General features: G+C 40.7%; 1 protein-coding gene across 1 annotated transcript; it reads right to left on the reverse strand.

Moving 5' to 3' along the window:
* Positions 1–10,619: 10,619 nt before the first annotated feature.
* Positions 10,620–12,494, reverse strand: LOC119507043 (short coiled-coil protein). The gene has a single exon (XM_037800104.1). It carries the CDS (start codon positions 12,271–12,273, stop codon positions 12,025–12,027), a length of 249 nt encoding a protein of 82 aa, XP_037656032.1. The 5' UTR covers positions 12,274–12,494; the 3' UTR covers positions 10,620–12,024.
* Positions 12,495–13,020: the final 526 nt, after the last annotated feature.

The raw sequence follows: 13,020 nt of genomic DNA on the forward strand, positions 1-13,020 counted from the left end.
CTATGGTATTCTGCTATGGCAGCCCGGGGAAACTAAGGCACATTCCAAGTGATGGAGCTTTCATTCCCCCTACCCCCCAACCCCCCCCAGCAGTGCTGGGGCTGGGCCAGTTCGAAATGACTGACAACAATGAAGGAATGCTATGTTTCTTACACCTCATGTGTCTTGGAACAAATGCACACCCATGATTTTACTTTATAAACAGTGTTGTGATGATCAGAGAGTCATCAGCCTCCTTGATTTAGACTCTTTTGGGTCATACCCCAATTGTATTTATTTAAATATTTACTGGCTTATTTCTTGATTATTAAGCCCTGGGTCTGGATGCCCTTGTGTGGCTGTAGCAGTTGGTCGCAAGGCAAAAACAAGAAATAAAATAAAGTGAAATAAAAAAGCCCAAGGGCTTCTGGGCTTCCATAGGAGTGTGCCCAGATGTTCTCCAGGAGGAAACTGAGGATTTTGCCTGGATGGGAGCAGAGAATGTGGACTCAGAGGTCAAAACCAGTGGGCCTTACACAGAGGTGGGGCCTGCAGATGTGTGAATTCCAAAGAAACTGCAGTCACCATGGCAACTGAGGCTGGGCGCCGGGATTGAAACGTCTTCGGAGATTGAAACATCTTCGGAGGAAGCTCCGTGCATGGTAGATTTCTCAAAATGGAAATTGAATCAAGCAGTGGGGAATATACATAGTAAATCAGCCCCATACCCCCGATTATTTTTATACCGAGCTAATTTTAAATGCACTCTTTCTATAGGAATCAGTGAGACTTCCACCATCTGTGGCTCCAGCTTGTTATTTTTTTCTGACTCTCAGGCTTCTCACAGCCTGATTTTTTTAACAACACAAACGAAGAGCTCGGGAAACCACATTTACAGCCCCCAGAGGCCTCAGGCAGCTATTTCTCATAAACTCCAGCACAAGCTTCTTTCTCCCAGCACCGGGACATTCATCATGATTTATTATTTTTAAACATAAGCCTCAGTGAAGCTGCTTCGTCTCTGAATTTCCATTCATTTGAATAATGCCACGTCCTAATAAGAATCTCACGTTTCATCCCAGGTGAAACCGCAGGGGTTTCTTACTGAAGGGAGGAGGAGATGAAGGAAAACGGGCTGATAATGAGCAACAGCAGGGCAGAGAACTACGAAGAAGACACCAGTTAACCCAGCCCCTGACATCCTAAACTGTGACAGCATAAACGTCTCCTCGCAGGCTGCCTGGCGTGGGGATCGGGAGGGCCTGAAAGCTCCCTGAGGCCAGGCCCTATGTCCTTCCCAGCCAGCCCGTCCCAGGACCTGCCACGCACTGACACCTAAAATGTATTTATGTAACGACGAGGCGACACCTCCTGCCCATGGGAGGACAACTTGGTTGGCGACTTTCAATTAGATTTGACAAGCATGACTGAAGTCTGTTTTGTGCAGGACACCGCGCTAGGGACTTGGAGATCGTCCATCATTATTCTCATCAGGCTATGCTACTGGCTGGTGCGCTTTCGCTGTGTCTGCAACTGGAATTTCCCCGGAGGGTCTGACGCGGGTGGGGAGCCCCTCGCCCCCGTGGGTCGAGCCCGGCAGCCAGAACTGTTACAGCAGATCTCCTCCCCAGTGGCACCTTCGGGTCAGGCCCCAGCTTGGAGGCACCCACCCTGCTGGCGGGGTCCCCGGTTTGGAGCCCAGACGGGCTGTGGACAGGACCACCCCAAGCGCCCGCAGAAACGACACCCACTCACTTTCTCACTGTGCTGATGGGCAGTTAAATCTTCAGCCAGTCAAGAATAGGAAAGTTCAGGGATCGTATTTGACCTGCTCAAGGTGTTGGCTCGATGATAATTTTCTGGCTTATTTCCATCGTTTCTACTGGTAATTGCATCTTCATGAATAGAGAATTTGCTGCATCCTGTCTGTGAACACCTGGGTTGCTTCCCCTTCTTAAAAGTCTAAGTAGGTCTTCCCTTTGAAGATTTTCTGTTGTCATCTTTCATCATTTGTTCCTTTGTGTTCTCCATTTTTGTATTTTCTGTATATATCACTATGTCACCTGTCTCGTGCTTAATGATTTAAAGGATTGAAAAAATAAAGTGGGGTAGTATTCAAAGTGTACAGCATTCAAATCTATTGTCAATAAAAATGTAAATTAGAATTAGTTTGTGTGTCTTCAAAACATTGATCTTTCTCTAAAATTGCAACATTGTCTATGAAAATTAAAAAGCAAAGAAGTTATAGTTCATGAATATCAATATTATAAATAAGAATTATTTCGGTTAAGCTGCAGTTTTATTTATCTTTGAAAAAGTAATTTAATCTTATTAAGTAGGCATAAACAAAATAAATAAAAATATTAAAAAATAAAACAAATAAATATGAAATAAAATGAAAATATGTTTACTTTTAATATGGAACATTTCTAGTTTTTAAAATATTTATAAAAATAAATAAAAAATAAAATAAGTAAATAAAATATTAATATGAAAGCATACATTTCCATACAATAAAACCACTTACAGCTCCAGCATTCGATGTCCATCTACTTGCCAAGGCTAAGAACCTGGCCATGGACTCCCACACGTTATGCACATGACTACATGGGTAGAAATTTGAAAGTAATGGGAGAGTTTGCTCTTGCAAATGTTTCCAGCCCAGGAGCCCCCTCTGGTTAGTGGGTCACTGAGGCCGAGATACGGAATGAGAGGAGAAGAAGGAAAAGGTCCTCAGCCCTCCCAGGAAGCGATCCTTTGCTTTGCAAGGATGGATTGCATCTACGCTGACAGACATGACAAGTCAAGGACGTGACAAGTCAATCAGTTTGTCCTTGCGCTCACTAAGGCTTCTGCTGCTGGCCTCCTGCCGGTCCTGCCGTCGGGGAGCCCAGCCCCAGGTGCCTGGTGTTTGGAGGCCGCCCAGGCCCAGAGCCAGGGGAGCGCTCAGGCCCATGGCAGTGCGGCAGCAGTCCTCTGCGCGGGGCCGAGTCACCGAGGCATTTGTGTTCTTTAATGAGTTTATTTTGTGCGTGTTTGTGAAGTGCAGGGGCCTGTGACAGAGGCCCCTTGTTCCAGTTTGCTAATGCTGCCATTATGCAAAATACCAGAAATGGATTGGCTTTTATAAAGGGGATTTATTAAGTTACAAATTTACAGTTCTAAAATTTACAGCCATAAAAGTGTCCAAACTAAGGCATCAACAGATGATACCTTCACTGAAGAAAGGCTGATGGTGTCTGGAACACCTCTGCCAGCTGGGAAGGCACGTGGCTGGTGTCTGTTGATCTCAGGTTGTGTTCCAGTTCCTCTCTCAGCTCCTGTGCATTCTTGATTCTTTCTCCCAGGGTGTTTCTCTCTAAGCACATTGGGGACCTGCCTTAGCATATCCCAGGGCAAACTCTGGGCTTCATCTCTCCTAGATTCTCCTGAGCAAACTCTGGGCTGGCAAAATTCTGCTTTCAACAGCCATCTCCAAAATGTCTCTCTCAGCTGCCAAAGTCCTTCTATTTTATAGGACTCCAGTGATTAAATCAAGACCTACCCTGAATGGGTAGGGTCCATATCTCCCTGGAAATAATTCAATCAAACATTTCACTCACTATTGATTGAGTCACATCTCCATGGAAACACTCAATCAAAGAATCTCAACCTAATCAACACTAAATACGTCTGCCCCCACAAGATTGCATCAAAGAACATGGCATTTTGGGGGACATAATACATCCAAACAAGTACACCCCTCTTGCCCATGGCTAAGGGTAGAGAACCATATCAGTCTGTCCTAGAGAAACCTGGGTCAACACGGCTCCTCCTTTCCAGAGCTGAGGTGGGAGGCTTGGGAAATCGCCGAGGTCAGTACCCACAGGCTGCCTACAGGGTCTCCGTAAACACCTTCGCCTTTAGGAAAGGCGGTCATTAAAGTAAGTGATGACAGCTCTGTCTGATTCAAGGGCCTAGTCGCCAGACAAGCAAACACCATCGCAAACCATCCTCCAGTGGTCCAGGGCTTGTTTATTTGTTTAGCTATGTAGAGCCTATTTTGCTGCAGAAAACTTGCAAGGCAGCTGATAGGGAAACAACCACTTCAGCAAGGGAACATAATTACACAGAGAAGAGGCGAGGGCTGCAGGAGTGGCAAGTCCTGGCAAATGATGTCACTCTGCCTTGGTGACGTCCCCAGTCCCAAGCTCACGTCCCCAGGGTGGCTGTCACCAGAGAAAAAAGAGGACGGCAGGAGGCCACCTCTCCAGGCACTGCTCAGCCCCAGGGAGAGGGGGAAAAGGGGAGTGTTATCTATTGGCCCCAGGATCCTTCTCCAGAGAAGGACCCCGGCTTAGTTGTGTTTGTATTTTCAGCCCCATGGGACACAGTGACGCTTAAAGAGGTTTATAGAACCCATGACGACAGCACTTATACCTTCCCTTTTGGGTCAGAAAACACTGGTGGGTTCTGGCACATCTCCCCAGTGCAGGTTCCTGACTCCTTAAAATATCAATGACAATAGCTGCCATTGAGTGGGAGCTCACTAGGTGCTGGTACCCAGTATATGTTATCCTTAATCCACATCAGGACCCTGCAAGGGGCACCCAATTACCCTTACTCCACAGAGGACAGAGTGGAGACTCAGGGAAGACAAGCCAGAGCTCTAAATAGCATGTTGCCAAGGGCTAGAACTGGGATTCAGTGCAGCCTACAGGGCTCCAAAGCCATATCCTCTCCCCCTCCTTTTCCTGCTTTGTCTGCTGCCAGTTAACTAATGCTCTTCCTTTAAAGACCCTGGGCTTTCAAAGGAAGCCCCAGCACAGCCGGTTCACTGCAGATACAAGCTGCTCAGGTCCTGCCGGGCCCCCTCTCCCCCAGGCTGACCACCGTGGGTGCTGATGACAAACTCACCCTGCTTGGTTTTTCTCCCCCAGCTTAGAGCAGCCCTGCCCTTATTTGGGAGATGGAACTTACCACGTCCTGACTTTGTTCCAAGCCTGTGATGTCCCACTTTGCTCCAGCCTCGATGGGGTTTGACCTTGAACTGCCCTGCACAGCATCTCCATCCTCTCTCTGCATCAATTTGAAGGGCCCTGTGAAAGCACTTGAGATAAAAGGCCGCTGCTCTGCGAACACAGCCTTCAGGCTGGCTCCCGTAAGGGAGAGAGCTTGGGTGGAAAGTGAAGGAGGTGGCGGATGCAAACGTCTTCAGTTGTGTTTCCTCTGATTCCTGACGATTAAGTGAGGCCTGTGTGGCATGAAGTCCCTGCACCCTTCACTTGTCAGCACCCTTCAACAAGCCAAGCCCCTCAATACAGAAAGAAGCAGATGGCGTTGCAAGTGCTCAGTAAACAGAGGCAGCCTTTGTGCTCCACATGACTTTTTTTTTTTAATCTTCATTTTATTGAGATATATTCACATATCACGCAGTCATACAAAACAAATCGTACTTTCGATTGTTTACAGTACCATTACATAGTTGTACATTCATCACCTAAATCAATCCCTGACACCTTCATTAGCACACACACAAAAATAACAAGAATAATAATTAGAGTGAAAAAGAGCAATTGAAGTAAAAAAGAACACTGGGTACCTTTGTCTGTTTGTTTGTTTGTTTCCTTCCCCTATTTTTCTACTCATTCATCCATAAACTAGACAAAGTGGAGTGTGGTCCTTATGGCTTCCCCAATCCCATTGTCACCCCTCATAAGCTACATTTTTATACAACTGTCTTCGAGATTCATGGGTTCTGGGTTGTAGTTTGATAGTTTCAGATATCCACCACCAGCTACCCCAATTCTTTAGAACCTAAAAAGGGTTGTCTAAAGTGTGCGTAAGAGTGCCCACCAGAGTGACCTCTCAGCTCCTTTTGGAATCTCTCTGCCACTGAAGCTTATTTCATTTCCTTTCACATCCCCCTTTTGGTCAAGAAGAAGTTCTCCGTCCCACGATGCCAGGTCTACATTCCTCCCCGGGAGTCGTATTCCACATTGCCAGGGAGATTCACTCCCCTGGGTGTCTGATCCCACGTAGGGGGGAGGGCAGTGATTTCACCTTTCAAGTTGGCTTAGCCAGAGAGAGAGGGCCACATCTGAGCAACAAAGAGGCATTCGGGAGGAGGCTGTTAGGCACAACCATAGGGAGGCCTAGCCTCTCCTTTGCAGCAACCGTCTTCCCAAGGGTAAAACCTGTGGTAGAGGGCTCAACCCATCAAACCACCAGTCCCCTATGTCTGTGGTCATGTTAGCAACCATCAAGGTGGGGTAGGCGAATACCCCTGCATTCTCCACAGGCTCCTCAAGGGGGCACTGCATCTTTTTTTTTCCTTGTTTTTTTTTTTTTTTTTAACTTTCCCTTCTTTTTTAAATCAACTGTATGAAAAAAAAGTTAAAAAGAAAACAAACATACAATAGAAGAACATTTCAAAGAGACCATAACAAGGGAGTAAGAAAAAGACAACTAACCTAAGATAACTGCTTAACTTCCAACATGTTCCTACTTTACCCCAAGAAAGTTACATAATATAGCAACATTTCTGTGAACTTGTTCCTACTACATCCATCAGAAATCAACAGACCACAGTCACTCCTGGGCATCCCCAGAACGTTAAATAGCTTATCTGTTCTTCCTGGATTATTGTTCCCCCTTCCTTAATTGCTCTCTACTGCTAGTTCCCCTACATTCTACATTATAAACCATTTGTTTTACATTTTTCAAAGTTCACATTAGTGGTAGCATATAATATTTCTCTTTTTGTGCCTGGCTTATTTCGCTCAGCATTATGTCTTCAAGGTTCATCCATGTTGTCATATGTTTACAAGGTCTTGAAGATGTTTTCCTACATTATCTTCTAGGACTTTTATGGTACTTTCTTTTATATTGAGATCTTTGGTCCATTTTGAGTTAATTTTTGTGTAGGGGGTGAGGTAGGGGTCCTCTTTCATTCTTTTGGGTATGGATATCCAACTCTCCCAGCCCCATTTGTTGAAAAGACCATTATGACTCAGTTCAGTGACTTTGGGGGCCTTATCAAAGATCAGTCGGCCATAGATCTGAGGGTCTATCTCTGAATTCTCAATTAGATTCCATTGATCTATATGTCCATCTTTGTGCCAGTACCATGCTGTTTTGGCAACTGTGGCTTTATAATAAGCTTCAAAGTCAGGGAGTGTAAGTCCTCCCACTTCGTTTTTCTTTTTTAGAGTGTCTTTAGCAATTCGAGGCATCTTCCCTTTCCAAATAAATTTGATAACTAGCTTTTCCAAGTCTGCAAAGTAGGTTGTTGGAATTTTGATTGGGATTGCATTGAATCTGTAGATGAGTTTGGGTAGAATTGACATCTTAATGACATTTAGCCTTCCTATCCATGAACATGGAATATTTTTCCATCTTTTAAGGTCCCCTTCTATTTCTTTTAGTAGAGTTATGTAGTTTTCTTTGTATAGGTCTTTTACATCTTTGGTTAAGTTTATTCCTAGGTACTTGATTTTTTTAGTTGCTATTGAAAATGGTATCTTTTTCTTGAGTGTCTCTTCAGTTTCTTCATTTCTAGCATATAGAAACATTACTGACTTATGTGCATTAACCTTGTATCCCGCTACTTTGCTAAATTTGTTTATTAGCTCTAGTAGCTGTATCGTCGATTTCTCAGGGTTTTCTAGATATAAGATCATATCATCTGCAAATAATGACAGTTTTACTTCTTCTTTTCCAATTTGGATGCCTTTTATTTCTTTGTCTTGCCGGATTGCCCTGGCTGGCACTTCCAGCACAATGTTGAATAACAGTGGTGACAGCGGGCATTCTTGTCTTGTTCTTGATCTTAGAGGGAAGGCTTTCAGTCTCTCACCATTGAGTACTATGCTGGCTGTGGGTTTTTCATATATGCTCTTTATCATGTTGAGGAAGTTTCCGTCAATTCCTACCTTTTGAAGTGTTTTTATCAAAAAGGGATGTTGGATTTTGACAAATGCTTTTTCAGCATCTATTGAGATGATCAATTGATTTTTCCCTTTTGACTTGTTAATGTGTTGTAATACATTGATTGATTTTCTTATGTTGAACCATCCTTGCATGCCTGGAATGAACCCCACTTGATCATGGTGTGTGATTTTTTTAATGTGTCTTTGGATTCGATTTGCAAGTATTTTGTTGAGGACTTTTGCATCTATATTCATTAGGGAGATTGGCCGGTAGTTTTCCTTTTTTTGTAGCATCTTTGCCTGGTTTTGGTATTAGATTGATGTTAGCTTCATAAAATGAGTTAGGTAGTGTTCCATTTTCTTCAATGTTTTGAAAGAGTTTGAGTAAGATTGGTGTCAGTTCTTTCTGGAAAGTTTGGTAGAATTCCCCTGTGAAGCCATCTGGTCCTGGGCATTTATTTGTGGGAAGATTTTTGATGACTGATTGGATCTCTTTGCTTGTGATGGGTTGGTTGAGGTCTTCTGTTTCTTCTCTGGTCAGTCTAGGTTGTTCATATGTTTCCAGGAAATTGTCCATTTCCTCTACATTATCCAGTTTGTTGCCATAGAGTTGTTCATAGTATCCTCTTATAATTTTTTTAATTTCTTCAGGATCTGCAGTTATGTCACCTTTTTCATTCATTATTTTGTTTATATGGGTCTTCTCTCTTTTTGGTTTTGTCAGTCTAGCTAGGGGCTTGTCAATCTTGTTGATCTTCTCAAAGAACCAACTTTTGGTGATATTTATCCTCTCTATTGTTTTTTTTGTTCTCTATGTCATTTATTTCTGCTTTAATCCTTGTTATTTCTTTTCTTCTACTTGGTTTAGGATTGGTTTGCTGTTCATTTTCTAGCTTCTTCAGTTGATCCATTAGTTCTTTGATTTTGGCTCTTTCTTCCTTTTTAATATATGCGTTTAGTGCTATAAATTTCCCCCTTAGCACTGCTTTTGCTGCATCCCATAGGTTTTGGTATGTTGTGTTCTCATTTTCATTCGTCTCTATATATTTAGCAATTTCTCTTGCTATTTCTTCTTTAACCCACTGATTGTTTAGGAGTGTGTTGTTTAACCTCCAGGTATTTGTGAATTTTCTAAGTCTCTGATGGTTATTGACTTCTAATTGTATTCCATTGTGGTCGGAGAATGTGCTTTGAATAATTTCAATCTTTTTAAATTTATTGAGGCTTGTTTTATGTCCCAGCATATGATCTATTCTGGAGAAAGTTCCATGAGCACTAGAAAAGTATGTGTATCCTGGTGATTTGGGATGTAATGTCCTGTATATGTCTGTTAAATCTAATTCATTTATCAGATTGTTTAGGTTTTCAATTTCCTTATTGGTCTTCTGTCTGGTTGATCTATCTATAGGAGAGAGTGATGTGTTGAAGTCTCCCACAATTATTGTGGAAACATCAATTGCTTCCTTTAGTTTTGCCAGTGTTTCTCTCATGTATTTTGTGGCACCTTGATTGGGTGCATAGACATTTACGATTGTTAATTTCTTCTTGCTGAATTGCCCCTTTTATTAGTATGTAGTGGCCTTCTTTGTCTCTCAAAACATCCCTGCATTTGAAGTCTATTTTATCTGAGATTAATATTGCTACACCTGCTTTCTTTTGGCTGTGGCTTGCATGAAATATTTTTTTCCATCCTTTCACTTTCAGTTTCTTTGTGTCCCTGTGTCTAAGATGAGTCTCTTGTATGCAACATATTGATAGTTCATTTTTTTTGATCCATTCTGCAAATCTATATCTTTTAATTGGGGAGTTTAATCCATTTACATTCAACGTTAAAACCGTGAAGGCATTTCTTGAATCAGCCATCTTATCCTTTGGTTTATGTTTGTCATATTTTTCCCCTCTGTCTATTAATATCCTTTATTGTACCCATACCGAATCTCTTTAGTACTGAACCTTTCTCCAAGTCTCTCTGTCCTTTCTTTGTTTCTCTGTCTGTAGGGCTCCCTTTAGTATCTCCAGTAGGGCAGGTCTCTTGTTAGCAAATTCTCTCAGCATTTGTTTGTCTGTGAAAAATTTAAGCTCTCCCTCAAATTTGAAGGAGAGCTTTGCTGGATAAAGTATTCTTGGTTGGAAATTTTTCTCACTCAGAATTTTAAATATATCGTGCCACTGCCTTCTTGCCTCCATGGTGGCTGCTGAGTAGTCACTACTTAGTCTTATGCTGTTTCCTTTGTATGTGGTGAGTTGCTTTTCTCTTGCTGCTTTCAGAACTTGCTCCTTTTCTTCTGTGTTTGACAGTGTGATCAGAATATGTCTCAGAGTGGGTTTATTTGGATTTATTCTATTTGGAGTTCGCTGAGCATTTATGATTTGTGTATTTATGTTGTTTAGAAGATTTGGGAAGTTTTCCCCAACAATTTCTTTGAATACTCTTCCTAGACCTTTACCCTTTTCTTCCCCTTCTGGGACACCAATGAGTCTTATATTTGGACGTTTCATATCATCTATCATATCCCTGAGGTCCATTTCTATTTTTTCAATTTTTTTCCCCATTCTTTCTTTTATGCTTTCATTTTCCATTCTGTCATCTTCCAGGTCACTGATTCGTTGTTCAACTTCCTCTAGTCTTGTACTATGAGTGTCCAGAATCTTTTTTTTTTTTTTTTTTTTTTCTCTGAAATGGCTTTTTATTAAACAGCAAAGCAGAATCGCAACACAATTTTCATACGTTTGTAAATCAGGTCACAAAAGGGATGCAAATGTTTGCAGTACAACTATTATATATTCATACAGCTGAAGTCATTTATTGAATTTTACTTGCACCAATACAAACATTAAGATTATTATTCCATGATTAAAAGTGGCCCAAATCTAAAACCACAAGCTATTATCAGTGGATCTGTCTTCCTATTATAACTAGCATTTTAACATTATTTCTGCAAAATTCCCTTACCAAAAAACTCTAGTAAAAGGATGCCCAAAATTCTACAAATCAAGTAGTTGATTTACAGAAAATTCAAGAACTACTAAGATAAAATACTGAGAAAAATTATCAAGTAGTACATATGTAAAACCCTCCCATTTTATTCATTATTCTGATACTAACATACTTTTAAGGGTTTTTGCAAACTTGATCTTCTGGGCACCATAAATAAACCTTAAGAGACCAAACACTTTATAACTGTTCTCTTCCAAATGTGGATTACATAAAGTTAGTCAGACTTAATCCACTTTCATATATATTCCCCAAAAGACCTAATCTATGTCAGGATGACACAAATCTGGAGTGAAAATATTTGGAGTTAGTTACTGTTTATCAGGTACTTTTTCCATTCTAAGTTTCCCGAGATTTTCTATTTTAAACACACACACATACAACCAGAGCTCATCTTTTTAGATACCAAGTGCAGAAGGAAGTTTTGAACAACAAATCTTCCGAATTTGAAAATTCACAGTTTCAAAGAACAATCATTTTTATAGCCTGTTTTCAATTTATCAAAAAGGAACTAACAGTCCTATCTTGTTACTAAATATAACAAATGACAGGTCCTAGCTGAGAAACTATCTTATTTTGGTTAAATTCAACAATGAGTTCAGGTTATTTTCATAAATGATTAATTATTAAAATTACTTTTACAAATGTGGAACCAACTGTTTATCCTTAGGAGAAGGGAAATGGGAAGGAAGAGGCAAATGGAAAAGAGGCACAAGACGGTGGGCAGGGTACATAAAGCTGTGCATTCAGTACATGATTTTGGTTACTTTTTTACAACATGGTAGTTATTTTCTTCTATCATCTTTTACGAAGCCTATAATAAAAGACAGTGCTAAACTTATAAATCAAAGCAAATTTGATAAAACACTCATTTTCAAGTTTTAATAAATATATGCAATTCTAATTATAAAGTCTCTACTATCAATATAGTTACATGTTTTCATAGACTAAGTTAATATACAAACTCATAGAAGTCTCCAGTTATACTTTTAGAGCTCTTAATTTTTACCTAGATCTGCCATTATCTTCATAAATATTCAATGAAGCCACAAACAAAGGTACTGTAACTTTTGGAATCTACTCAAATTTTAAAGAAAAAAAAACCAGCAGCAATTCCATAAAACAGAATGGATATCAGCCTTACTTTCTTTTGCTTTTTGTGTCAGTTGTTTGAAAAACACTAGAAGCTGACATGAGGTTTTCTATATATTGTCCAAGAACTTGGTTTTCTGATTTTAGCTTCAGATTTTCTTCCTTAACTGCATCTACTCTTGCCGAGAGATCTTCAAGTGTGTGTTGGAGTTCCAACACTTGATTAATAAGTCGTGTTTTTTCCTCCAGTTCCACCTGATTTTCAGCATCAACAGCATCCATGTCAGCATTCATCATCTTGCGTAAAAAACTTTTGGGCCTCAGATACAAAACCCCTGATGAAAGGTCTCTGATTTTGAAATAAGATGTAGTATATGGATGTGATATATTTATTTTTCAATTTAATCTTTAAAATTAAACAGAAAGGTCTTCTATAAAACACAGTATTGTAGGGCCAGGTTCTAAAATTTTATAATTCAAACAACAGAAACATGATTATCAATGGTTTTTTACTTCATCTGGTGCTTGAGGAGCTGGGAGAGGGGAGGGGATTCGGAATAAGACGCCTCAGGCCCGGCACTTGCACCAGAATACACCGGCAACGCTGCCTTCTCAGCCCACAGACCCAGAATCTTTTTAATTTGGTCAACAGTTTCTTTAATTTCCATAAGATCATCCATTTTTTTATTTAGTCTTGCAATGTCTTCTTTATGCTCTTCTAGGGTCTTCTTGATTTCCTTTGTATCCCGTACTATGGTCTCATTGTTCATCTTTAGTTCTTTAAGTAGCTGCTCTAGGTGCTGTGTCTCTTCTGATCTTTTGATTTGGGTGCTTGGGCTTGGGTTATCCATATCGTCTGGTTTTTTCATATGCTTTATAATTTTCTGTTGTTTTTGGCCTCGTGGCATTTGCTGAACTTGATAGGGTTCTTTTAGGATTTGTAGACCTATTGAAGTCCTTATCTCTAATTTATTAGATCTACAGCTTCGTGGAGTACACTTTCTCTAACTAACCAGCAGGTGGCGTCACGAGCCACCTGTTCTC

This window comes from Choloepus didactylus, chromosome 12 (assembly GCF_015220235.1).
Source record: "Choloepus didactylus isolate mChoDid1 chromosome 12, mChoDid1.pri, whole genome shotgun sequence".
NCBI lineage: Eukaryota > Metazoa > Chordata > Mammalia > Pilosa > Megalonychidae > Choloepus > Choloepus didactylus.

Excerpts from the sequence above, each read along its gene's own strand:
- LOC119507043 (XM_037800104.1), bottom strand. The coding sequence starts at position 12,273 with ATGATGAATGCTGACATGGATGCTGTTGATGCTGAAAATCAGGTGGAA.